At 40.3% G+C, this 27,868-nt stretch overlaps 1 protein-coding gene across 5 annotated transcripts in view; it reads left to right on the forward strand.

The window, feature by feature from the left end:
• Positions 1-27,868, forward strand: part of RNF130 (ring finger protein 130) — a 92,018-nt gene that overhangs the window by 45,649 nt on the left and 18,501 nt on the right. For 2 of the 5 annotated variants that reach the window (XM_043552783.1, XM_037906165.2), the window contains exons 4-8: positions 7,643-7,714; positions 10,966-11,048; positions 22,991-23,087; positions 24,218-24,422; positions 26,574-26,667. In XM_043552783.1, the coding sequence (XP_043408718.1) occupies positions 7,643-7,714; positions 10,966-11,048; positions 22,991-23,087; positions 24,218-24,422; positions 26,574-26,667 (551 nt within the window). Of the gene's footprint in view, positions 1-7,642; positions 7,715-10,965; positions 11,049-22,990; positions 23,088-24,217; positions 24,423-25,587; positions 26,553-26,573; positions 26,668-27,868 lie in introns of those variants that run through there. The other 3 variants (XM_037906166.2, XM_037906164.2, XM_043552784.1) reach the window with 2 other exon arrangements.

Below are 27,868 nucleotides of genomic sequence, written 5' to 3' on the forward strand. Positions count from 1 at the left end.
TGTTTGTCTGTCCTGTTCCTAAAAGGTCCCAATGATAGGGATTCCACAATCTTCCTTTGCATATGTCTACTTCACATTGTAAGCCCAGGGTTAGTGGGACTGGAATCTGCTAACTTGTGTTAGAGAACCCAGGACTTGAGCGTCTATGCTGATTGTTAACCCTGTGTTCAGAATTTTCTAACCTGGGGTTCTGGCAACCACACAGCAGCACGCAGACCTGAGTCAAACAAACCATACCCCAGATTCCCAAGCACTCTCCCGAAATGTGGCCTCTCTAGCCCTTTGACCATGGTGCATAGTGGAAAACTTTACGGCCCATGTTGCATGTTTCAGGAAGTTTGAACAGCCTACCAACACATCCTGCTGAGTAATCACTTTGCTGTGTGCGCTTCCAGCTATCAGAGCGAGCAACATGGAGGAAGTGCTTCTTGAAGAACTTCCCTTGATTGAGCTTTCACTCTTGTCTCATGAAACAGGCAGAGCTCCTGTGACATGCTGGTGGACGTTTCCGCAGTGTTTTCTGACCCACCAAAGGCACTTGACATACCTTATGATGAAGAAGGAGGAGGAGGTGTACCTAGGCATGGTAGACTCAAAACTGTCCGATGCTGTTCATGACACTCTGTCTAGTTGCTGATGCACCCTATGTAGACCAGCACTTCTGGAACAGTGTTACAAGCACAGACTGGTGGGATCACATAGTCAATTGGATGAAATGTGATCTAATCTAAGACACTAAGGGCCTAATTTTCATCAGATAGTCTCCATATATGCTTGAGCTCTTCGGGTGCACTAGGACCTGTGTATAGACAGGATGGATTTTCTCATCCAGTGTGTGCAAGTGTTAATGTACAAGGATGTGCACCTGCAGTTACACATGCCTAAGCAGAAAATGAGTTGAGGTTCAATTGAAAATCAAGCCCTGATACTTCCCCAAGAGCACTAGCTAATTTCATGTGATTTCAGTGCATCTCATCAAGTTAGTGTGGTGTTCTATTTCAGTCAAATGTAGCATGTGTGTACTAGGAGTTCCCAAGAAGTTCCTTGGTTCTAAGGATTGCTGGTCATCTGCTGAGCTATTGTAGGGTCATTGCAGGCCTGATAGTCACATAGCACTCTCTCCTCATTTGCAACTACTAAATAGCTTTTTAAAAAAATAGCAAAACGGCATTGCTTTTCTAACATTATTCTTCCCTGTAAGCAATTGCTGGTGATGCCACAGAGCTGTTATGAGATTGCAAATAGAATGGTTGGTAATTCATGAGACACTGTAAGACGTTATCCTCCTTATGAAAAAGTTTTGTGACCACAGTTCTACTGGACTTAAAAGTCCAGAGATGCAGCTGGACAGAATTCTCTATATTGACCATTACAGAGTGACTTGAAGAATGATGGCAGTTGGTAAATTAAAAACAGAATTTACTGCCCACGTCATTAAGAGATGTAATTATGTAGGCTCAGTGTCTGATATGACATTCTGAAAGCTGCCCGAGGACATTCAGACCAAGAAATGAGTCATTAAAGGTCCAGTTCTCTGGGGAGTTGAGTGCCTTCGGCTTTTACTAACTTCATTGGGTCCTGTACTCAGCACCTGACAGTGATTTTCTATAGTTCCGAAAAGCTGATCCTGAAACAGTTATTTTAAAGAAAACATAGCCCTTATTTACTATCCTAGTTAGTGGACTGAGAACTGATTAACTTCATAATGCACTACACTTCTACAGTGCACTCTGTATAGATTGTCAAAATTCACTCCAAACACTAAGGAATTAATCCTGTAATGTTCCTGTGAGTTAAATAAGTATCCACATTTTCTAGCTAAAGAAACTGAGGCACAGAGACTAAGTGATTTGCAGTAACTTCTTGTGTGACCTTTGGGAAAGCCCAGAGTAGTAGACAAACCTGTATTGTGCTTGAAGCTATATTAGGGCTCCCTTATAGTGATGAGGGTTCTAAAGAAGAGAAGGATTCTCATGTAGACTTCATGCCACTTAACTGTGCAGAACGCCTCTGACTCCTGGTATTTCAAAACTCCATGAACCAACTTAGCCAGTCTCTGAACTTTATTGTGCTATTTCTCTTTCACCAATATTTTGTCTATAGTTGTCTGTCTAAATATGGCTCCACTGTAAGAAATTCCTTAGTCACTCATGACAGTTACTCAGATACTAATTGGACTCTGAAAGTGATGGCTTTGTTAAATGGACATGGGGCCTAATGGCCTAATTTTTCTTCATTCTCTTCCTGCTTCTGTTCCCATATACTGTCCCATTTCTTTTATGGGGAAGGATTAACAAGCCTCAACAAATCCTGCATGCATTCTTCTTGACATTCTCTTATTCTCCACGCTGACGATAGAATTTCTCTCTCTGTAGGTCCTCAGTTTGTTTTGAAACTCTGAAATTGTTTGGCTATATTCACTACTTAAATAATCATTTTCAAGAGTAATTTAAGTCCATCTGTGGTGACTTGCTCTGTGATGCCCCTTTGGATATGTTCCATTAAAAAAAGGACTCCTTATGGCTCCTTTTGAAGCTCTAACAGCTCTGCTAAATGCTACTTGAACAGTGCCTAAAACAAATGCAAAACTTTTTAAAGCTTCAAAAGTGAGACCATGTCTACACTGCGCAGCTTTTAGCGACACTACAGCCGTGCCGCTAAGAGGTGCACGACATAGCCACTGTTTGTCATCAGGAAAGAGCTCTCCTGCTGACAAAAATCTTCCATGCCCACCGAGTGGGGTTAGTATTGTCAGCAAGAGAGCTCTCCTGCCGACAAAGTGCTGTTCACACCGGCACTTATTGACGTCGTCAAAACTTTTGTCTTTCGGGTGTGTGTGTGTGTTTTTAATATCTCTGAACGACAAAAGTTTTGTCTTTCACTTGCCAGTGTAGACAAAGTCTGACTAAAGATTTCCTTCTCCATTGTTCCCAGAAATAGTGGTTGTGGTGTGGTAGGCCCTATGGAGACCCTGCAAGTTTTCCTGGGATACGTCATATTTAGGTATCTACACTGTAACTGGTACTCATCATGATCCCTTTGGATGTTAAAAATTTAAAGGTAATTAGTACTCTATGGATGTTCCTTGAGTGACAAATTGTTCCCCCTGCATCCCATATATTGCTGTAGGCTTCTTCCCAGTGCAGATGCTTTAAAACAGCGGCTCTGTGGGGGAAGTGCTCTTATGACCTTTTTTACTTTCTTTAGATTTTTTCAAAGGTCAGGAGAAACTTGATGAAATTTTTATGTGGTTTAAAAAGCTCATCTTATTAAAGTTTAATAAGGAGGTGGCAGCAGCAAGAGCTCAATTTGAAGTGCTCAGATATATTGTAAAGGAGAAGCTAGAGCTTTTAGTGATGCAGTAACAGCTAATTTCTGAACTCTGCTGTTTTTAAGCTATTGTGTGTAGAAGCACACTAGCCTTTCTACAGAAATCATTGAAAACAGATGCTGTGTTTCTTAAATAAAAAAAAATATGTCGAACTGTATGTTACAAGGTGCCTTACAGTTAACCTTGTGCACTTCCACTCGTCCAAAATCATTAAACACCTTTTGTGGTTATTCAGTTTGCCAGTTAGTGATGTCTTTTTCCTTAAGCTAGTATCAGTCATGAGTCTAAAAGCAAAAATTCCATCTACCCAAGGTGTACAAATAGCAAGACTGGGACATACAGGATATTGATTCATCAGAGGGCTTGTCTATATTAGGAATTTTTGCATCAGTGTAAGCACATGGGTGAAAATCAAAAGTGTAGATGGTACAATTTACACTGGTTTCAAACTGGGGTAAGTTCCACTAGTGCACTGGTACAATTTACACTGGTTTCAAACTGGGATAAGTTCCACTAGTGCAACACATCTATGCTGTTTGTTTTCACATTGGTATAAACCCCTAAAGTACACAACCCCTGAAACTTAATATGATCTCCAAACTGCTATTAGAGTTACAAGATAGTTAAATGTGAAATGTTGTTAAAGATCAAGCTTGCTCTGTTAGTTTTGTAGGTGCCCAAGTTAAATATGAACGTTTACAAAAGAAAATGAACTCTTATAATATAACTTTCAGTACAGGTACATATGTATATGTAATTGTCACATGGTTTGAAGGTCCAATCCAGATCAGTGAGAGGTTGTCACTGCCTGCCCTGTAACCCTGGGTGCCTGAAATGTCCTGCTGCTGTAGCTCACAACCTGGCACCAGCTGACAAGCCTTCAGGTCAGATCTGAAGTGTCTGTGCACTAGACAGCCCTGATCCACAGCCTGTCTACAGCTCCTCTCTGGCTCCCACCAACCTTAGTTACAACCAGCAAGGTGACTCCAACACACTCTGGAAGTTCCCCAAAATGGTATGCTCTGCAATGTCCAGCCCTCTCCTGGACAGTTCAGAGAAAAAATAAGGTTTGCTTGTTCCTTTAAAGAGACAAAAGCACATCAGAGCTTATTAACTTACCAGGGGTAAATACACCCTACCCAGAAAACACAGCACTGAGTTGGTTTATAGTAAAAATAAAACACATTTAATAACAGAATATAGGTTAAGTGATGCCAAGTAAAAGGAATAGGGTTAGAAAGGGAGCACAAATAAAAGTGAAAACGCTTGTCTAAAACTTCATCTAGTAAGGTACAGGCTTTGTTCAAGATGTTTTCTCTCACCATTCATTCTTCTTTCCAGCCCTAGCTGACTTTCCCTGTCAGGACCTTCTACAGAAGTACAAGATGCTGTCTTCCTAGGTGAAAAATCTCTGCGTAAGCAGGTTTCTCACCTATATTTAGTTTCCAGAGACTTCAAACCCTTCCATGGTTGAAGAACCCATTTTTCTCAGCTAGCAAGAGCTCTGGTCTCTTGTCTGTCTAGTGATGGTTGCCAAATATGTCTTCTGTCCTTGCTTCTGTCCTCCAAAATGCAATGACTTTATTTCAAGAGTAGGATGGCTTCATGTTCTTCTTCCCTGCCTATGGACTTTCCATCTACCTGTATATAAATAGGGCTTCCATTGTTTTGACTTCACCATGCTTAATTTACATAAGAGTTAGGTACATAGCTGCCTTCTCTCCTTGTTGGGAGGGACTGTGATTGGCCACAAATCTTAAAGCATAATATTTCCTCATATTGTGTTAATACATACATTTCACAATTATATTAATCACCAGTGTGTCATTAGTTTTCAGAAAAGACCTCGCTCTGTACACTTTTATAATATAGTATTATTGTACACAATCAGTTTATTCAGTAATTTATTACTTGAGGTTCAGTCCCATTTATTTATAGACTGGTAACCCTTTGAAATTGATTCTTTTCGGGATCAGCTCTGTTTTTTTCAAGCTCTGAGGAAAGTGACATGGAGTCTGGTGGTGAGGGAAGCTCCATGCTCTTTCATCCCTAGCTGGTGTTTGCTAAAATGCAAATCGTTCCGTTTCCTGCAATCTACCCTCCCCTTGTTAGCGTGATAGCCCTGTTTACTGCTTATATGTAAACGTACCTTCTTTGTCTCTGCCTCATGACCAGGCTGGGCAGAGCAGCAAACCCATTCCTTTGTCCAGAGCAGACCTGTTTGCCAATTCCCCTTGACATGCCTGGTTTAAACACATTTTAGTTATAATCTCAGTGTATATCCATAACTTTTAATACACATTGTGTACACACGTCATGAAAGAATATTAATCAGTGAGATCATTTTCAAATATACAAGGCATATTTTATACAAAGTTTACAGTAGTGTGTAAGGTGTGAATACAGGGGTGCTTAGGGTCACAGTAATACCATAACGTATAATTACATACAAAAAGTCTAGATTCAAAGAAAGTTCTTTAGGATACAGAGTTATGTGCACAACGGGACTGAACAAAGGTTTCCAGGGCAATATTAATTCTGGCACTTCCTAACTTTTGAGTGCTTGATTCTGCAATTTTAATGTCCTTTTAATGTAATTTTTGGTGTAATGCCCAGTTAAAATAAAAAATTATATCATGCAGAATCATATGGATCACCAACACCATACATGGGTCATAAAGTTGGCATTGGACCTTTAGATTCACAGCACAATGTCTACCACTTGATCTGATCAAAGTCATAGGCTGTTATCCTCTATATTGACCAGTCACTAGAAGGGAGATGGGACACATGGTTTGCCAGTGGGCTTCATAGTTCTTTGCTAATAGCAGAGTAATGTAGAGACCCAGGACTCCTGGGTTCATTTCCAGGCTCTGAAGGGGAGTGTGCTCTAGAGATAAGACCCTTCTGCCCCTATCTCCCTGTGCTTCTGTCTGCCACACCCTGCCTTCTGCCCCTTCTGGGTCTATCCTCACCCCAGATCCTACCCCTACCATTTCTGACCTCTCTGCATTTCATTCAGGTTACTTTCTCCTCATCTTCCCTGTATGGTTTCCAGCAAGGGGGAGCACTGAAAACAGGGGAGTTCTCTCTGTTCAGTGCCAGAGTAGCAGCCAGGAGAAACAGCTGCAATAAAGTCCTGCTCAGACCCTATCCCTAGCAGGAGCATGCTCAGTACATATTTAACAACTACTTTTGCTGAAGATTCAACTGTAAACAAGTCTCTCTTGAGCATGTGCAAACAGCAATTTTTCTAAGGTTTATAAACTGTCCAAATTTGGGTGGATTTTCACAGGGGTGGCTTAAGACACATCCCCAACACCAGTGGTAAAGGAAAGCTTGAAAATAAAATCTTTCCTTACAAGTTGTCCTTACAAGTGGTAACGGTAGAATATTCACAGTAATTGTATGTGTGACTATAGACGTTTTTAAATGAAAAAATAAACTAACTTTCTCTCAATCAATGTAAACCTTATCCTGTTTCTGTGGGGCATTGTGGTTATTGAAACGAGGAAACATGAGCTTTGTTCAGCTCAGAGTGACCTGGCTCTGAAATCTGTGAACCAGCTGGCAACTTGCCATTCTTTATTGGCTTGGATCAGAGCAGTGCAGTTGGAATCAGCACTTTAAGCATAGAAATGGCTGTTTCCAACTAACACTGATGCCCATTAAAAACAACCTGACCCTTTGCAACCAAATAGGTTTGTCTTGGAATCCGTATTCATGTGAGCTTTATTCAAGTACTGACAGAATTTTGATTTTATGGCCATAAAATTATTTTCTGGTGTGTGTAGATACTGGTTGGTTTTATGTTGTATTGAGATAAATATTAGGCTTGGGTATGAATTGTCTGCCTTTGGAGGTAATTTCAGGTTTATTCCTTACTCAAGGAAACCCCAGCTAGAAAATTTAAGAGAACAAGCGATTATACAGCTCATTGAATAAAAAGTAATTAGAGCAGAGTACAGTGGGAGCTAGTGGAAGGGCATGAGCCTCTATTTATATCCCAGTGTATGTGTTTTAATGGCTCTGAGCTCTTTTTTTAAAGCCATATCTACAACAGCCTATGAGACTTCTGCCATAGTAGATGATTACCTTGACTGCACGTACATGGTCTGCAGTTGAATTTTCTCTCCCGTCTTATGTGCAGGATCTCTGATTGCTGTTGCTATATCCTCCGTACTTTGAATATTAGCCAATGATAGCAGAGTATTGTAGAATTAATATTTAGTCAAAATAAGTCATTTTAAAAGAAAAATTGTTAGACTTTAAGCATTAATTCCTGTGTTTTTTTCTCTGTACATTTAATAGCGTCGTCTTGGAGATGCTGCGAAGAAAGCCATCGGCAAATTGACAACCAGGACAGTAAAGAAGGGTGATAAGGTATAGTAAAAAGACTTCAGCAAAGTATACTTGAATCTCATGGTTTATTTTGGTAGTAAAAACAATTAACTTATCTGATTTGTTTTTCTTTCTCTCATCTTTTGGTGCTGATTTACTTGCTGGGGAGTTAATCTTTTGCTGCAGTATTTCAGTGTGACATTTAGAGCTTTTCTGTATACTGTAGCCTTTGCTCCCCCAAAGGAGAATTTCTCTTGCGTAAGGACTAGTTGAGCTCCATCTGGTAACTGTGATTGTGAGTGCTGTTCTGTGCTAGCTGGCTAAGTATTTCTGTAGGCAGGAGTGCAGAAGACTTTGTATTGAGCCATCATGACAACATTTCATTTACTGTGCTCCTAATATCTCTGTATAAATTGTCAGTACTAGAGAAAGGCAAGGTTAGGGTTAGTTATGTGGAACACTGTAAACTTGGAATGTTGCACATATATGTTGTGCAAAATAAAAATAGAGGGGTTATAGAGGAAGAGTTCTTGTGAGAATTCACTTTTATAAATTAGTCTCTTGGGTTAGGGGAGAGGTTTTTCACTTGAGTTGAAATACCTGAGTCTGAAGTCTTCTGCTGTGGGGAACTATATTTGGCTATCATAGAATAATTGATGATGAACTGTGAATTAAAAAGTTATAAGTACTCAACCATTCTTTATCAGTGCTGTAACATTTATTTATAGCCTTGCTCACTTTGCCTTTCCAAAATGCACAGACCTGATTATAATTAAATGGTGTTCTGATTACCATTTTTCTTTTTAAAAAGAAAAACGTTTCCCTTTGGTTCTTCCACTAACTCCCTCTCATCATCTTTCCTACCAACACAACAGAAATAGGAGAAGCCACCTGAATTTGCTTCTCTGAAGAGAAATAAGAGGAAAAATGCTTTTCCCACACCTTTGCTTTTTAGTTTCTAGGCAATTTGGTTACAAGAATCTTCTGCAGTAGATCTTTGCTGATGTGTATATGTATTTAGAACTTATTAATACTACAAGGGAAGATGCTGCCTTCCTGACAACATAGATTCAAGATTATTAAGTGATATGGAGGTTGCAGAACAGGCAGCAGGGGACATGTATGTAGTTGAAAGGAATACAGGAATAAATCTGCCATTCATCAGTGCAGCCCATCAGGGTTCTCTGCATGAAATATTGACTGCCTGTTTCCAACAGTGGAGTTGTTAATTTTGTCTTGCTGTGGTTTCTGATGTCCTTGTCTCAGTACTTTGCTAGTGTTGAAAAGAATTGTATGATTTTGGAAGAAAGCACAGCCTGTGTGTCTGTGTAGTCCACAGATTTTAGTGTATACCACCAATGCCACGGTTTTATCTACATGAAATCTGCCTTTCTCCAAAGGGAAACTTAATATATGTGAAGTTATTTTTATCCATATAGAAACAGTAATCCAACTGTAACCTTTATAACAAAGTATAGCTAGCAAAAAGAAAAGGAGTACTTGTGGCACCTTAGAGACTAATTTATTTGAGCATAAGCTTTCGTGAGCTATAGCTCACTTCATGGGATGCATTCAGTGGAAAATACAGTGAGGAGATTTATATACACACAGAACGTGAAAAAATGGGTGTTATCGTACACCCTATAAGGAGAGTGATCACTTAAGATGAGCTATTACCAGCAGGAGAGCGGGGCAGGGAAAGAAAACCTTTTGTAGTGATAATCAAGGTGGGCCATTTCCAGCAGTTAACAAGAACATCTGAGGAACGGTGTGGGGATGGGGGGGAAATAAACATGGGGAAATAGTTTTACTTTGTGTAATGACTCATCCACTCCCAGTCTCTATTCAAGCCTAAGTTAATTGTATCCAGTTTGCAAATTAATTCCAATTCAGCAGTCTCTCATTGGAGTCTGTTTTGGAAGTCTTTTTGTTGTAATATTGCAACTTTTAGGTCAGAGATCGAGTGACCAGAGAGATTGAAGTGTTCTCCAACTGGTTTATGAATGTTATAATTCTTGACATCTGATTTGTGTCCATTTATTCTTTTATGTAGAGACTGTCCAGTTTGACCAATGTACATGGCAGAGGGGCATTGCTGGCACACGATGGCATATATCACATTGGTAGATGTGCAGGTGAATGAGCCTCTGATAGTGTGGCTGATGTGATTAGGCCCTATGATGGTGTCCCCTGAATAGATATGCGGACACAGTTGGCAACGGGCTTTGTTGCAAGGATAGGTTCCTGCGTTAGTGGTTCTGTGGTGTGGTGTGGTGTGTGGTTGCTGGTGAGTATTTGCTTCAGGTTGGGGACTGTCTGTAAGCAAGGACTGGCCTGTCTCCCAAGATTTGTGAGAGTGATGGGTCGTCCTTCAGGATAGGTTGTCGATCCTTGATGATGCGTTGGAGAGGTTTTAGTTGGGAGCTGAAGGTGATGGCTAGTGGCGTTCTGTTGTTTTCTTTGTTGGGCCTGTCCTGTAGTAGGTGACTTCTGGGTACTCTCCTGCTGGTAATAGCTCATCTTAAGTGATCACTCTCCTTACAGTGTGTATGACATCACCCATTTTTTCATGTTCTGTGTGTATATAAATCTCCTCACTGTATTTTCCACTGAATGCATCCGATGAAGTGAGCTGTAGTTCACGAAAGCTTATGCTCAAATAAATTGGTTAGTCTCTAAGGTGCCACAAGTACTCCTTTTCTTTTTGCGAATACAGACTAACACGGCTGCTACTCTGAAACCTATAGCTAGCAAGTGATCCTGAGCTGCATGTCTGTATAGGAATGACCTCAGTAATTCTTGGGTCTGAGGAGTAGGAAACACTGGTCTTTCTGAAGTATGAAATAATAGTTTTTTAGCTCTGATTATAGGAAGAGATGAACCAATTCTGCTTTAATATTATATAAAATATATTTTATGCAGTAATGATGTAGACTAGATCATAACTGAAATCAAGTCCTGTAGAAATATCTTTTGAGTCAATATCAAAAGTACTATTTGTACAAATGAATTATAGCTGTCTTATTCTAGTTTAAATTTAAGATATACACAAATACTAGTTTTAAATGAAATGGTGACTTTGATATGCATGTAAAGTGTGTGTTGTTTCTTTGTTAAGGCATGCTTGAATTTATTTAATAACCTTTTCACCCTTTTCTGCCTCTTCCTGTTCATAGCCACTTTACATATTTGATTCTCACTACCACAGTAGAATTCCTGATTACTAATCATGTCTACTTTGCCTTTAATGTATTCTTAACTCTTGACTTGAGTTTTCATGCTATTCATTTTAGGAAACAGACCCAGACTTTGATCATTGTGCTGTCTGTATCGAGTGTTACAAGCAGAACGATGTTGTCCGCATCCTGCCATGCAAGTAAGCTAGCAATTTCTCTTCTCTTGTAAATGGATTTATTCCTGAGAAATGTTTATGCTGATTCTTGTTTACATCCCTTTGTTTCATTTTATCTAGCATGTGCTCTTCCATGTTATATACCAACGTAGGTGTGCATAATATTTTACACATACCTAGTTTAGACAGGACCCTTGTCCTAGGAGCATGCAATCAAGGTTAATACAATACAATGAGGTGAGAAGGTGGGAGCTGGCAGAGTTACTGACAATGGAGACTATGCAAGAAGACGTTCTGGAGGAATGGCAGGTGATCGGCCTATGGGAAGTAGGAAGTGATTTTTAAGGGAAGTGAAGACCATGAAAAAGGCACAAAATTGGGAGAGAATGAATGAGACAAAGAGCTTTAAGGACTGAAGATTGGGCAGATCCAGTACTGACGTTAATTATAGTAAACTAAAGTATAGATGCAAAATTCTACACAGTGGATACTGCAACTTGGTATCCTGCTATGCCTGTGGGCCCCAACCCAAAATTACGCTGCCAGAATGTGTCAAAGGGTTAGATGAGAGACCTGTGGGGTAGGGTGGGAGGGATTCTGCCCACTTTAGGCAAGGGGGCCTGGCAGGGGTTGCAGAGCCCGCCCTGCACTCTGTGGCTCCGGTCCCATGAGGCTTCCTGGGCTTGGCTCTCTGCTCCAGGTGTTGCAACATGACGCACAGGGTCACAGCACTGCTTAGATTTGACCCAGCTGCCTCTCCGTCGTGATGATGGGGGGCCAGACAGGTCAAATTTGAGCGGCTCAGTGACAGCATGCACCAGATTACAACACCACTCTCTCAAATTTGACCTGCCCTGGCCTCCACCAAACATGAGCAGTGCTGCAACCCCAGAGATCACAACTCCCAGAGCAGGGAGCTGAGCCCAGACAGCACTGTGGGACAGAAGCTGCAGGACCTGCCACTATGGTACTCATGGTATACTTATTTAGTACTTATTATGTTGACATCAAGGACTATGTAAGAAGATCGTTTTTTCCAGTACAGTGTCTGGACAGCTATCCTGTATTGGCACTTAAAGTGCAGCAACCAAACTCTGTCCTTGTGCTCTTGCCTCAGTCTTCTCATTTCCCCTACATCCCAAAGATCTCAATTTAGAGCTATGTGACATAAACGGAAAATCTGCTATAGAGATAAACTGCTTTTTTGAGTGGTGAATATTTTTAGAAGAATTATCTAATAAGTTGTGGTAGCTTTGACTGTTACCAAGGATATCTTTCCCTTTCATTTTTACAACACATTTTTCTTTTCCTCTTCCCTCCCCCCCCCGCCCCAAAAGAGAAATATGTATATTACTATGCATACATGCAGCCAAGATCCAACAACTTGGCCTATGTTTGATATAGAAATAGCTATATGCATGGTACACTAAGAAACAACTAAGTCACAGTGTCGGAACCAGGCAGTCCCATGTCCCTGAGGGGCATATTACTGCTCATTATCAGTCTTCTAAATCCTCCTGCAAGCTGTCCTAGATAGCTGGAAATTTTTTCTTCTAATGCATAAAGAATTTTTGCTATTATAATATATTAAAGAAACCATCTCAAATTATAATTTGTACATAGTAAATTAAAATGCCTTTATCATGGATGTTTCTGTTAACACCTTTGTTTACTGAGGCAGGAAGATTTTATAAATCAATTCTCTTTCCCTGTATTCTTCATTTATTTGCTCTGTGTGTGTGTGTGTTTGTGTCTTGGACAATGAAAATCAATGAAATGTTTCCTTTAGGTTTACAGTGCTGCAGTGCTTGGGTAACAAACACTGCAGAGACATGTTTGTTTAGAAACTATTTCCATTGAAATGTAGTGGTTGAAAAAAGGCCACTTGGAAGCATTTTTCTTGGTCTTTGATGTTGTAAAGGTTTGTTTTTACAAAGTCTAAATTTTTTACCCAAATTTGAATTATACTTTTAAAAATTCACTCATTTTTATTTACTCTTATGCAAAAATATTCTGTCCTCAAAGGCCCTACAAACATTATTAGGGACAGTTGTCGGATAGAAATTTCAGAGACTGCTTGATTCTCTGTAATTCCAGGGTGTAGTTCAAGAACATTCTATTGCATAATAGTAACACTAATTGTGGGTCCAGGTTAGAGAAGATTATCTAGAGACTCCAGACTCTCCCACTTCTTTCCCTCCTGTCATTAAAACTTTTATTTAGCTGTTCTTTGAGTGATTCATGCGCATCTTCACATGGATGCCATTATCCTAGAAAGTTTGTGTTCTTACAATTTTTCATGTGTAATTGGGCATCTGAAGTGAATGAGTACGCCTAATTCTGAGCAGAACTTGGTTTTATTTATTGGGTTTCAAAATATAGGGTCTGTAAATTTAAATAAGTGCTAATGTACTAAAATGAATATCAACCAATTTAGGCCTAACACCTGACCTCTTAGATGGTGATAAATTGTCTATGAATTTCCTAAATCTGCTTTGGTCCCAGAGAGAAGTAAAACGTATCCACAGTATTATTCACCTTAAGCAACTAACGAATCAATAATGTATTTCATCTTGCTGCAGAAGGGATACAATGAATGAAATGAATGGCAGTTGTTTGATACTGTGCAGATTCAATCCCCAGAACTATTCCTGCTGACATTAACACTTAGAGCCATAAAGAAAAGTAAACTTGACTTAGTTGGAGGGACCAAAACAAAGTAAAATGGATTGCTTTCCCTCAACTTTGCTTTGCACCTTGAACTAAGTCCATCCCGGCCTCCTTAGTCCTTCCCATTCCCAAACAATAAAGCCAGGCATAGAATATCGTGCTGCAAAAGCCTGATAGAGCTGCTGCTGGCTCCATGCCAGAGCCTCCGAGATTGATCTCCTATCATAATGCATGTTTTCCTTCTTCTGGATCCCAGCCTAACTGTGTGTATCAAGGAGTATAGTAGTAGGCAGAAGAAAGGCCAGATAAGCTAAACTGTCTTTCACCAGTTTGGACTGCCTCTTTCAGGAGTCCCAAACTAGTTCTGCATCCCTGCCAGAAACCTACCCTCCCTTTCAGCAGAACACTGCACACGCATGCACACACTGAGTGAAACTCCCTCAAAATGGCTTCTAAACTGTTAAAACGGCTACAGTTCAATATAAAATCCTAGTGCACAGACAGAAGTAAGTCAGTGGTTACCATGTTGACCTCTGAAGTGCTAACAAAAAAGATAACTCTCATTTTTACCAGATGGCAGAAGAAAAAATGAGCATGGAAAAATTTATTTCCGAGCTTCTAAGACAACATTCAACAATGGAGAGTAAAATATAATGTATTATGGACATTTGGTAGTGGCTGTTTAATATTTTTTTGAAGTTGATATGATTCTAATTAATTAGTTTACCTTACCTACCATTGGTCCCCCTACAAATTTTTGTTGTCTTGCAACCCTAGCTTCTATTTTTAAACATTTTTCTTCCCTGGAGCTATGTGAAAACCTTATATCCACACAAATGATACGATGAAACTGCTGTCAAATACACAAAGCAAGCTGAAAGAATGTTTCACTACCCTTTTCAGCTACAATAATATAGATTTCAGAGTAGCAGCCGTGTTAGTCTGTATCCGCAAAAAGAAAAGGAGTACTAGTGGCACCTTAGAGACTAACAAATTTATTTGAGCATAAGCTTTCGTGAGCTACAGCTCACTTCATCGGATGCATTTCCGATGAAGTGAGCTGTAGTTCATGAAAGCTTATGCTCAAATAAATTTGTTAGTCTCTAAGGTGCCACAAGTACTCCTTTTCTTTTTGAGTAATATAGATGTAACACTAGAGTCAAAAATTAGACTGAATGTTTCTAATTTTTTGCCTGGGAATATTTTGTATATAAATAGAGTATAAAATTGCCTGTTGATCAGCCAAACACAATTAGGATAACCACCAGCGGCGTATTATCGCCTAGGCCGACAAATTTGCAGGGGCAGCAAATTTATAACAGCAGCCAGAGGCTGCTTCCCCTGGTGCCGGTTCGCGCCCTCCCGCCCCGCCCCACCCCTTCCTCACCCCCTCCCTGGCCCTATTGGTCCCCTTCCCCAAATACCCGTCCCAGCCCCACCTCCTCTCCTGAGCCCGCCGCGTTCCCCCTCTTCCCACCTCCTTCGCGAAGCTGTTTCGTGCACAAGCACTGGCAGGGAGTGGGGAGAAGCAGGACCGGCGGTGCACTGAAGGGAGGAGGTGGAGTCTGAGAGGAGGTGAGCTGGGGGGGGGGGGGCTGAGAGAGCGCGGCAATTATTTCTGGGCCTAGGGGCGGCAAAATCATTAATCCACCACTGATAACCACTTAATTGCAGGGAATCTTTGGCGGTCAGACTACATGACCATAATGATCCCTTCTGGCCTTATCTTTAAATCTTGCTTGTGCATCTCTCAAATCGCTTGTGCATCTCTCAAATCGCTTAAGCATCTTGATTGGCTCATATTTAATTTTTTCCTGGTGGAACACTGTTATAGTAAAAGATTGATCTTGTATTAATCAGCTACATGTAGTAACAAAAAAAAATTAACTGAACTCTGAAAAAAGAGAGCACTACAATATTACTATGCCGTTGGCATACCGTTCTTTATTAGGGTGCAGTTTTGCTTGTATTTTTCTCCTCATATCACTAACAAGACTGCACGTACTTTACATAGTAAGTTCAAAAATATGTATTAAATGACAAAAGCAGTGAACAGTATTCTTTAGATAATAGGCTGTTCTAGCCTTGTTTGATATGAACAGGTAAGGAACTGGGTGTACTAATAAATACCTTTATAGGATCTTAATCTCTCCCTTTCTGCTCTCTCCTCCCTGCCACTCCACCTTCTAATTTTCATACCATAGTTGTAGTCGGTAATGAAGCAATAAAAATAGTACAGTCAATAAGCCAGACATGAAGAAATGTCTTGCAAGAGAATGATTAGAAAAATGGATAGAGCTGTATTTTAACCAAGAGACACCAAATGAAAGAGTTGGCCTCTGTCTTTTAAGGAAGCTGTAATAATTGGACAGTGGGTTTCAATGACATGTGACACCAATGCAGTTTACTTCTTATAGCCCATTGTGAACGTAGCATTTCCTTGTCCTAGCTGCTAGAATTGTGCTGTCCTGTTTAAAGTCCTGGTCTGACACTGTTATGCATTGGTACAATGAAATCTGGTGTGGCCCGATACACAATATATGCAAAGCCCTGTGTGCTCCGTAGCAAGTTGGACCTAAATTCTGTGGCAAGATTCTAGGTTTGTGGAGCATACTGGTGTTGAGTTTTGTGGCAGATTCAAGTACATTCAGTAAAATTATCCTTTTTAATTAAATATGAAAATAACTAATATAAACAGCATAGTATTACTTGTGCATATTGTAGTTAAAGGCAATGTCTCTTACACAGCCACCTCTGTGCTCCAGAAGCTGAAATGTGTTCAATACTTGGAACCTGTAAACATGGCTGATGAATCTTTGTGCTAAGAGGACATAGGATAGCCTCCATTTCTACCCAGCCTCCTTCAACACAGGGTGACATCATTTTTAGACTTGAGAGCATTATCTTATTATAGAAGTTTTTAAAACAAGTAACGAAACAAGTGCTTCAAAAAGACGCTAACAAAAGACAAACCTCTTAAATAACTTCCATTCAGACTCCACTTCACTTTTCCATTGCAGCACTGAGGCTAGGAAAAAGGAGGGAGACGAGAGTGGGGATGGGGTGATGAGGAGGTAGTGAGTTGTTGGTGTAATGAGTGGTGTGGAAAGAAAGGAAGGAGAAGCTAAGGAGATGGTTTTAGAAACGAGGAGAGAGGAGTTGGGGGAAATCAGATCGGAAAATGAGAAAAGAAGAAGGGAACAGAAAATGAGTCAGGAAGAGGGAAAGGAGGGAGACACCAGAGGCAGGGAAAGCTGGGGGGAGGGGGAAGAGTGCACAGAGGGAGAGAGGGAACAGATACTGAGAAACAGAAGAGCAAAAAGAGGAAGGAAAGGAAGAACAAAAGCAACACAGCAAATTTAAAAAATATATTATTATAAGGTTGAATGCAAAATTGATACAATAAAATACAGTACATATACGTTTTGAGCCAGCTTCTTGATTTTGCTTTGCGCTGGGTGCGGCGGGAATGGAGAGGGTGACAAAGATGACTCGCCATATCTGTGCCTGCCTTATTCTGATGCTACTGTAAATTAAGATGGCTTGTACCAACCATCTATGGACTGTTATGCTGGAGCAACACTGTTGGGAGTATAATGCATTCCACCCAAGCTCCCTTGACTAGGGAATGGTAGGGAACCATTACACCAGCCAAAGAATCTCCCTATCATGGGGCTATTTTGTGGGGGACGTTTAGGCCTACTTCCTTCTTTCTGGAATGGCATAAAGGGTATGTCTATACAGCCTGTGGCAGCAAGCCTCCCAGTCCAGGTCAACAGTACAGTCCTTTGAAGTTGCAGCTCAGCCTTGGAGCCTAGGGCTTCAGAGCCTGAACTCCAACCCGAACGGCAACTTCAAATGCTGTCTATATAGCTATTTTTAGAGCACTAACCTGAGTCCCACTAGCCTGAATCTGTCAACCGAGGCTTTGAGGCTTGCTGCCCGGGCTGTGTAGACACCCAAAGAGGTCACGTTGTACAGCAGAATGCGGTCACTGTTTACATACCCACATGCAGAGGCTGATTGGCTCAGGCATTCTAAGGAAAACAAAACTAATTAAAAGTCACTTGCTGGAAATTCTGCCAGCATGGGGGCGTCCTTTGCTGGCACAGAGCTTTTGTGCCTCCTTTCCTGTAACGCCCTGCGTAGGAGGAGGAATGGGGCTGGAGCACACTGCACCATTATCCCCTGCAGGCGTAAGGTTTTAGGAGACCATAGTAAGCTAATGGAGCTGCTCTAACTCACCTCAGAACTACTCAGGTTTATACCTTTGGAATGCTCCATATTGGACTAAATCATTTTTAGGGGAGGAAAAGGGCTCTGGTGTGGAATACAAGGACTTCCTCTTTCAAGCTCAACTTTATAAATTACTCATACTTGTGCATTATTGTCTTACGAATTTTTATCTGCTGTTTAACCCCTGGAAATACAGAAAAACCTGGACAGATCAAGAGCCCCCATATCAACGCCAGCAGGATACTTCGGGGAGGGAGAAATAGTAGGCAAAAATATGTTGATTAAAATTAAAGCTTTTTGTGGGGGATTGTAAATTTTGGAAAATGTTTATAAGGTTTCCCAGAGTTCAAGAAGTTTAAGAACCAATAGCAAAGAATGAAAATATCAGAAAAATAGTTAGGTTTTAAATGCACAGAAACAGCTTATCAGACTGTTAATATCTCTTTAAAATAATCTCATATTGTTTACTAGGCACACATTGGAATCCATATCATTCAGTGTCTGATTTGATCTGAGTGGTTTTATAGCACTGAGCACTGATTAGCTGATAAGAGCATATTAAAGCTGTTTTCATACTTATGCGGAGTCTTGATGTCTGCTGTTTCACAAAATATTAGATTGTTGTAAATGCATGTCCCACTCTAAAATCCAGACTATGGCATTTTAAAAAGAAATATAAGTGACTAAAAGCATTAAAATGTGTAACACAACACAGTAACATAATTATATGTACCATGGGATTGCAAGCCCACTTCTACCTCAGAGGACAGCTGAATAATCTTTTCTGTGCTCTCATGATTGATAAAAATAAAAAGTTAATAACTATTGACAGCAGAAATAAGAAAATATGTTTGTCCCACATTCATTGCCTTAATAAAGATTCTAGAGTGAAGTAAGGATACCAGCAGGTTAGTGGAGATTCTTACATTTTCTTGATTAAACAATCTGGCATATTCAGCAGTGCATTTGTAGCTTGGTTAATACAATTCATGTCGTGCCGTGCCATGCCATGCCATGCCATGCCAAGCCAAGCCAAACCAGCCCATGAATGCAGGGTATAGTATAGTATAGTTCTGATGTCAAAAGTGACTGTAAAAATATGATCATAGAAGATAAGGGTTGGAAGAGACCTCAGGAGGTCATCTAGTCCAACCGCCTGCTCAAAGAAGGACCAACACTAACTAAATCATCCCAGCTAGGGCTTTGTCAAACCAGGTCTTAAAAACCTCGAAGGATGGAGATTCCACCACCTCTGTAGGTAACCCATTCCAGTGCTTCACCACCCTCCTAGTGAAATAGTGTTTCCTAATATCCAACCTAGACTTCCCCCACTGCAACTTGAGACCATTACTCCTTGTTCTGTCATCTGCCACCACTGAGAACAGCCGAGCTTCATCCTCTTTGGAACCGCCCTTCAGGTAGTTGAAGGCTGCTATCAAATCCCCACTCTCTCTTCTCTTCTGCAGACTAAACAAGCCCAGTTCCCTCAGCCTCTCCTCGTAAGTCATGTGCCCCAGCCCACTGATCATTTTTGTTGCCCTCTGCTGGACTCTCTCCAATTTGTCCACATCCTTTCTGTAGCGTGGGGCCCAAAACTGGACGCAGTACTCCAGATGTGGTCTCACCAGTGCCGAATAGAGGGGAATAATCACTTCCCTCGATCTGCTGGCAATGCTCCTACTAATGCAGCCCAGTATGCCGTTAGCCTTCTTGGCAACAAACTGACTCATATCCAGCTTCTCATCCACTGTAATCCCCAGGTCCTTTTCTGCGGAACTGCTTCTTAGCCAGTCAGGCCCCAGCTTGTAGCAGTGCATGTGATTCTTTCATCCTAACTGCAGAACTCTGCACTTGTCCTTGTTGAACCTCATCAGATTTCTTTTGCCCCAATCCTCCAATTTGTCTAGGTCACTCTGAACCTTATCCCTACCCTCCAGCATATCTACCTCTCCCCCCCAGCTTAGTGGAGTTCCATATTTCTCTTTATGTTTAAATGGCTTCCAATCCGGTGGTGCATAAAATTATGTTGTTTTGCTTTAGGGTGGCAATTTATTGCTTTTCATCTCTTAAATTTATTTTTAAAACTCTAATCTGGCTTTTAGAGTGAAACACGTTCACAATAATCTAATACTTTGGAAAATTGCAGATATCAAATGTACTCCTATTGCCAATACAGGTTTTTTTTTTCCCTAACTGCCACCTGTGCAAACTCAACCTTGGTTATTAATGTCAAGCTGAAATCTTTCCTTGTGCATCATCACCAGTAGTAAAGGTTCTGCAGACCAGATTAGACTCTTAGTTACACCTGTACATCCCTATTTCCCTTAGTTGATTTGAACAAATACTACTGATTAGAACATAATTACATTGATGCACTTGAGTACTGCCACCAGCTTACTACCTGTGGACATAAAATTATTATTGTACACGCACAACCTTTTTCCGTTTTTACTACCAAACCTTTTCAGGAGTTGTTCTCCAGGAAGTTAACCTGGAGACTTAGTAGCTTCCTGGTGACATGCCTCCTCTGTTCTGCTTTTAATGTCTCGTGTGGTAGAGAAGAAAGAATGAGCAGTATTACTATGATTTCAGAACTCGGGGACACATGCCATGCTCAGCATCTTGGGGGCACAGAATAGAAGGTACAACCTGGGAAGGGAAGGCAGAAGTAAAAGCAGCTATACAGCGCCTTTGCGCCTCCCTGATTCTGAGCTGCTCTGATGGCCAGCTATGGGTTGCTCTGTAACCTGGAATAGATGATGCACTTTACATTCTCTCAGGTATGTCAGAAAAAAGCTGTCTCTGTTAGCTATGCCCACCTAGCCACACAGCCTACGCCAAGAGGAGTTTTTCTTCTCATGTAGGACCATCACCTCCCTGAACAACGTTAGCTGCATCAGTGGAGGCTCTCTTCCATCAATATAGCTGCATCTACATTGGAGATTTTGTTGGCATAACTGTTGATCAGGGGTGTGTTTTTTTCATCCCTGACTGACCTACTTACGCCAATACAACTTTTCAGTATAGACTAAGTATATTAGTGCATGGCTGCGTTTTATTAAGGTAGAGAATCTACTGATACCATTTCCTTCCCTGACTACTCATTGTCAAAAATGTTCTACAGGTAAAGTGACAGGTCAAGAAAGGCAAATCATCTTCCTCTGCCTGAGCGTGGTGGTGTTATCCTTGTACAGTCCTTTCCTGTTCTTAAGTTTATATCAAAATCAATGTTAATTACCTCTATATTAATCAATCTGTTTGAAAGCATGTCTTTGCAAGCCACGTGGGTGGCGATACAAATCTCTCGTCTAATGCAAATTAACATGCTGTGCAAGTAGAAGCCCATTTTGCTTTCTCATCTTTAGAGGATTTGTTTTTACTATATAAGATGGTTAACCTGTTTTTCCAGTTCTCAAAAGGCATGTAAGGTAGGGTAAAGCTTCTAAGTGTTTTTCCTCCCTTTGACATATCTTTGCCAATTGTAAAAGCCGGCAAATAATTAATCCATAATAGGTTTGGTTTGCTTTTAATTGTAATATGGCAATTGATTATTCAAATTTGACTTCTAATGGGACTGTGCTCTTGCCACTTGATTGAGAATAAGTCCTGGGTGGAGATTAGTGACATGGGGGGAGGAGGAGGAGGAAAGCAGCAACTTGTGTGCAAAGAGCTGCTTCAGAGAGGCTCTGCTGCTCCTCAGGGCTGTATTTCAGAGACCCGGCTGTATTTAGGGAAGTCTCTCCCCTATCCCAAGAATCCAGCATGGAGAAGCCACAAAGTGTCCCAGCAGCTACAACTGGATGGGGAGGGAGACAGCCAGGTAGTTCAACCAGGAAAGGGAAGACACTGATGCTGCTGCAAGTTGTCACCTTCTGAACCTGCCAGAGAAGGCTCTCTCAAGGTGTCAGTGTCAGCAGGTTGGCCAGTGCCCACACAAGCCAGTTTAAACTGATGGAAAGTAAAGAGGTGGCAGCTATCCCTGTTGATGACAAGCACAGAAGCACTAAAAAGACTAGCCCTTTGCTAGGGAGAGGCAGCAGCAAAATCACCAAAGTTGATTACAGCACTGTTATCTCAAGGTAGAGAGGTGGACACACACTCCCCAACTTCCACCATTATTAGTTATTCTCAGTTGTAATGTTTCTGACTTTGTTTTGGCTACTTAATAAGCCAGCTGGCATATTTGAACAATTTTAATGGGGCAGGTCCCTATTTGAGATAGAACCAGTGCCTAAATACTGTTGCAATAGGTACTTTATAAATTGTTATACATATCCCATTTTAAAATTCTTAAAAATAAGGATTATCATCCAACACAGATACAGGATCTTAACTAGAACCATGTACTAAAAGAAAACCTGTGTGAATATTACCCTTCAGTTTGTACTGTAGTTACATCCAGACAAACCGAATTTAATATGCGGAAAATAATCCTGCAATGATCCAATTGTGGGATTAGGATCTTCATTTGCATATCTGATATTTAGCAAAATGATATATGATCAGTAACAAATATATAAATATTGCAAAAATCTGAAGTATACTTAGAAGACATCACAGGTTATTTATTGCTACAGTTGTGTGTAAAGTTACTGGCACTGTCATTTGCTGGATTGCCTACATATTCAGTATGTCACCATTTTACACCCATTAAAGACAAGGTTGTGGATCTATGTAGATTCTGTAGTTCACGTTATAAACTGATCCTATTATTGGGGCTTCAGGAGGTGCCACGAGTCTGCCTCTGCAGGCCCAAGTGCAGAACCAGGGCTTTAAATCCTATTTTTCCTAAGTGAATCATGATTAACTGATGGCAAAGGAAAGCAGAACTTTAGATTTCCTTGATCCAGACAGCACAGAACACTAACAGAGATGGATTCTGCAGTTAGGTCCATGATGTTCTTTTCTTTGTCTCTTTTAGTTTGCAAGCTTCTAAATTGTTTTCATTGGAAGTTTCATTTCTGAAATCTCATCTGAGTGTGAGACTGTTCATGCTGTACACCATGAAACTCTCTGTGCAAGTTTATAAATTTTGTGCGTCCCTGTGCATTCTTTTCTAGGCACGTTTTCCACAAAGCCTGCGTGGATCCTTGGCTTAGCGAACACTGTACCTGTCCTATGTGTAAACTGAACATTTTGAAGGCTCTGGGAATTGTAGTAAGTTACATATATGTGACCTTTATTACATAACTGATACGGCCAGTTCAAGTAACTTCTTCACACAAAGTAGCTTATTATAAGAAATCAATCACAGCAGGCATGGTGGGTTGGCAAGAGCATATTGCTCAGCCATGTTGGAGCCCTTCTTCCTGTGGTTTGAGTGTGGCCTCTGATCTGTCTTTTCAGCCAGAGGACCTCAAGTGCATATAGAGAGATTGAGTGCTCGGAGAATCCATTCTGCGAATACCAGCTGCTAGCTGATTCACAAAGAGACATTAGAGGATGATCTCAGAGGAGATCTTTCTCCCATTTTCCTGCATGGGTAGAAGTTCTGAGTGCAGTGGTGATTCTCAGGCAGATTATGTTCCCCATATAAAGGGGAAGGAAAAGCTTATGCCATGTCTATAGTAGCTCTCAGGTCAAGCACAGCAAGAGAGAAATCAGGCCCACATTCCTAGCTATGTCAAACTGCACAAACTTTCTAGAAATAACAGCAGATAACATATTGTAGGTAAGCTACTTTTGTAATTTAACATACCTGAGTTGATAAAGGAGGAAACAGTGTAATTTGACATGCCTTGTCTAAAACCTCTCACTATTGATGTAGAGTACAAAGAAATCAGTTTTTTGCCCCATGATAGTAAATTTCTTTACTGTTAAGAATATACTGTTGTTGTGTATAGGTTCTGTGCCACCAACATATTCAACTCCCTCTCCTGAATTATAATGATATTTTCTGTACCTATGTACAAAAGGGTTTAGCCTTTTTAAACAAAATGTTTGTAACTTACTACTGGAAAGTGTAGGACCAACTTTCAATCATACATGGTGGTGTTGTAGCCTTGTTGGTCCCAGGATATTAGAGAGACAAGGTGGGTGAGGTAAAAGTCATAAGCTTTTGAGCTACACACAGTGACCTGAAGAGTTCAAAAATCTTTTCACCTACAGAAGTTGGTTAAATAAAGTATATTACCTCACCCACCTTGTATCTCTATGATAGTTAGGCTTTTGTACATAATTCGGTGTCATCTTTATTTAAAAAAAAAAAAATTAAGCAAGGGAGACTTTTGCAGGCTGCCTGTGTATAGAATAATTAACATTTTAATATGGAAATAATGTTTTTCCAGCCAAGTGTGCCATGTACAGATAATGTAGCCTTTGATATGGAAAGGCTCACCAGAGGCCAGCCAGCCAATAGACGATCAGGACTTGGTGACTTTGCTAATGACAACTCGCTCAGCCTGGAGCCCCTACGCGCTTCTGGGATGTCACAGCTTCCACAGGACGGGGAAATTACTCCAAGGACAGGGGAGATCAACATTGCCGTAACAAGTAAGCATTATTTGGTTTTTATTATAGTTTCATGGTTTCCCTGTTGTGTGGTGTCTGTTTTGCTGTGGTTCTGCACAGCAGGACAGCGGTGAAAGCTTTCCCTATAGAGACAAAGGTGACCTCTCTCAATGCAAGAAACATACACGTTTTTTATTGAAACTGATAACTTCAGGGACTGTTGCAAACACTTTCATTATTAATGGTAAATTCATTTAGAACTGCATACAATTATCAGGTGAACTTCAAGAAAAAAATTAATTTGGTAACCAATGTGGGAAGCCAAAAAGGCATCTACTATTTTTACACAGCAAAAATATACTGCAAGACTATTATTTAACTAGTTAGTAGTTACTAAGTTGGTTATAGGTATTATCATGGGTACCTAGACGCTTTCTCAATTAGTGTGTTGCATTTGGAACCCCTAAGGCCCAGGAGCAGAGATCTAAGAGATTAGCCCTAGTATTTGTCATGTCTGCCTTTATAACTTAAGATTTTTGTGTTCGATGCGAAGGTCTTTGAACCCAGCGTAATCTGGATGTTTCGTGGTATCATAATATTGTAGGACAGTGTAAGCAAATTATTTGCAGGGCTCTCTTCAAAGGGAAAACATGAGGAAATTCCACTGAGTAGATTCTACCTGGGGTTTCTGGTGTATAAACAAAGACCCTGTGAATACAGTATGCATGGCATTGCATCATTTTCTAAATGTTCTAGGGTAATGATTTGATGTATGGATAAATGTTTGTTTCTGACTGCATCACAGAACTCAAATCCATGTTGGAGGCAGTCGATTTTCTCATATTTTCTTCATATCTATTCACCCAATCTCATAAACTCGGGACTGCTTGTATTCTTACCTATGTTAATAAGCAGAGTTACTAAAAAAAGCTTCTAAATACACTGTATTATGGAACATTTCTTATGATGCTACAACAAAGCAAACTTGTGATAGAAAACTTTCCTTTTTCCACTTTTCCCACCTTTCCTCCAAATTTACCAATATCCATTAGTGTGCTGGCCTGAGAAGGGCAAATCCAAACTCCAAATTTAGTTTGTTCACAAAACCAACAAGTCGCTTTGTCCTGCATCTGTCATTACTAATCCATCCCTTATTTAGCTCTCCTGAACACAGATTAAACCTGGTAACAATTTTTAATGTTCACAGTGTTCCCATTCAGGAGAAAGAAGTTTGCAATTAAACCAGGCTAACTGCTCAACTTCCTTGAAGGCAGGTGTGTTGACTGTCTGTTCTCTGTTGTAGTACCTGCCTTTCAAAGATGGAACACCATGGTAAAGAAAAGAGAAATATAAGCACCAGTTCATTCTGATAGTGGTTATAAAATAAAGTTTCTTTAAAAAAGCTTTTCAGGTTTTAACTTTATGTATAACACACATTTCTGTGGCACGCTCAAGTAAAGCCTAAAATACATCTCAGTAAACCAGAATATTTGTAATTAAACCTATTTGCACATGCAGAACTTCTCAGGAGGGGAGAGAGCATAGTGTCTGTTTAATAATGCCTTTGATATTGAATGCTTTTTCTTAAAATATTTCTTATTTTAAAGCATTTGTACATTTTTATAATCATTTGAAACTGAAATCTGTTTCCTTTCCAAATATCGCATCCTTCCGTTATGTGGAAAATTTGTTAGTTGTGGTTTAGTGCTTGGCAACTGGCACTAACTTTGTTTAAATAAAAATATCACTAAAGTATTTGCTTTTAAAAAATATTTATAAAAATTAAATTGTGTCTCTGTACACATGTAGATGAAGTCACATTTTGGGCTTTCCAAACCAACCCTGACAATATCCATATTAACTGGGAGGAGAGGAGAGCCTTCATTTACATTCTTCCTCGTCTTGCATTTCACTTTACATTGTTAAATGCTCCTTTTTTATTGCTAACCCTGGGGCTCAGCCAGGAGATATTGTTGTGCTAGGCTTTTTTTCCACACCTTCTCTCCACTTCTTCTTTGCTAGCCTTCTCCAACCAGTAACTCTGTGGCTAACTTCCTTCTGCTTTACTTCCTGGCGCCAGTCATGGCTTAGAACCCTGTAGCCTTCTGCCAGTGGCGTTTGAGGGAAATGTTCACATCGATTTGACATAAGCCTTCTCCCACGAGTGATTTCCTCCCTTTCCTTTATCAACAGAAGAATGGTTTATTATTGCCAGTTTTGGCCTCCTCAGCGCCCTCACACTCTGCTACATGATCATCAAAGCTACCGCTAGCTTGAATGCTAATGAGTAAGTAAATATTTAGATATGCATCTATATATTTGGTTTTGGTGCTTGTGTCACAGGCAACACTGGGAAGAAGTGGCAGGAGGGGAAGAATGGGAGAAATGAGGTTTTTCAAAGTGTGAGTGCCTTCTCTTTCTATGTAAAAGTCTTTACTAGAAATTGTTAATGCACATGTAGCTAGATTTGCCTGAAATAGCTCCCCACAAAGGGGCAGGGCAAAAAAAAGAAGTGGGGTTTCAATTAGCATTTAATCAGCTGATACACTTAAATAGTAAGCGTATTCCTCTAGTCCACCAGGCCAGACTCTCCCTGATGGGGACCAGTAGTTACCACCATCTGGTGGCTTTCTGGCAGCTTCAGTCTGTTTCTCAGATTTCAGCTCACAAAACCCATTTTCACTGTTGGAACTCCTTTTCGCAGAGGAGGAGGGATATAAATGTTACATCACTAGAGGTGTGCTCCTTTCAGAGGATTTTGGGACTCAAGAGTAGTAATGGGAAGCTTGCACTGCTGCTTCTTGCTTTGTAGCTGTTCGGTGGATAGAACATTCTAGTCTTCAGAGCTGTCAATCCATACCTTAATAAAGAGTTGCAGTCCAAAATTAGTGTGTGAAAACATCCATACCTTCTTAATTTTGGTAGATTTTCACTATGCAAAGTCTGGTCAGAATTTGACTGTAGGCTGTGATTTTCAGTAAGCAGATCTTCCTACATTTGTGTCTAGACAAATGCTTGCTAGCTTTGGAGGTGTATTATCTGGGTAGCCTAGCAATTTGCACATTATACACAGTACTGTATATGGAAATTAGGTGTGTTCAAATATATGCATAATTAGTTACTAAAAATCCAGGCCCATAACATTTTCCTAATCCTTGAATTTCATCATTTCACCATTTTCCACTTTATCTCTGAATGTATCATACTAGCTCAGGTTCCATTACTGTGCTGATCCTCTTACTGAAAGTTGGATACGTTTCAAATGCAGTTTCTCATAAAGATTGGAAAAGATTACCTTTATAAATATAGGGTCCGCTCTTCAGATGCAGAGATAAGAGAAGAACAGTGTTTTTCAGCTCTTAGAGATACAGGATGGAAACAGAATTCAGTAAGACTGAAGTATGGATTGAGGCAGCAAAACAAAGATGGGGGAGGAAGGGTAAGAAAGAAGTGAGATGAGAGAGCTGTAGAGAAGATGCAGTTTTTAA

Source organism: Chelonia mydas, chromosome 8 (genome assembly GCF_015237465.2).
Source record: "Chelonia mydas isolate rCheMyd1 chromosome 8, rCheMyd1.pri.v2, whole genome shotgun sequence".
Classification (NCBI taxonomy): domain Eukaryota; kingdom Metazoa; phylum Chordata; order Testudines; family Cheloniidae; genus Chelonia; species Chelonia mydas.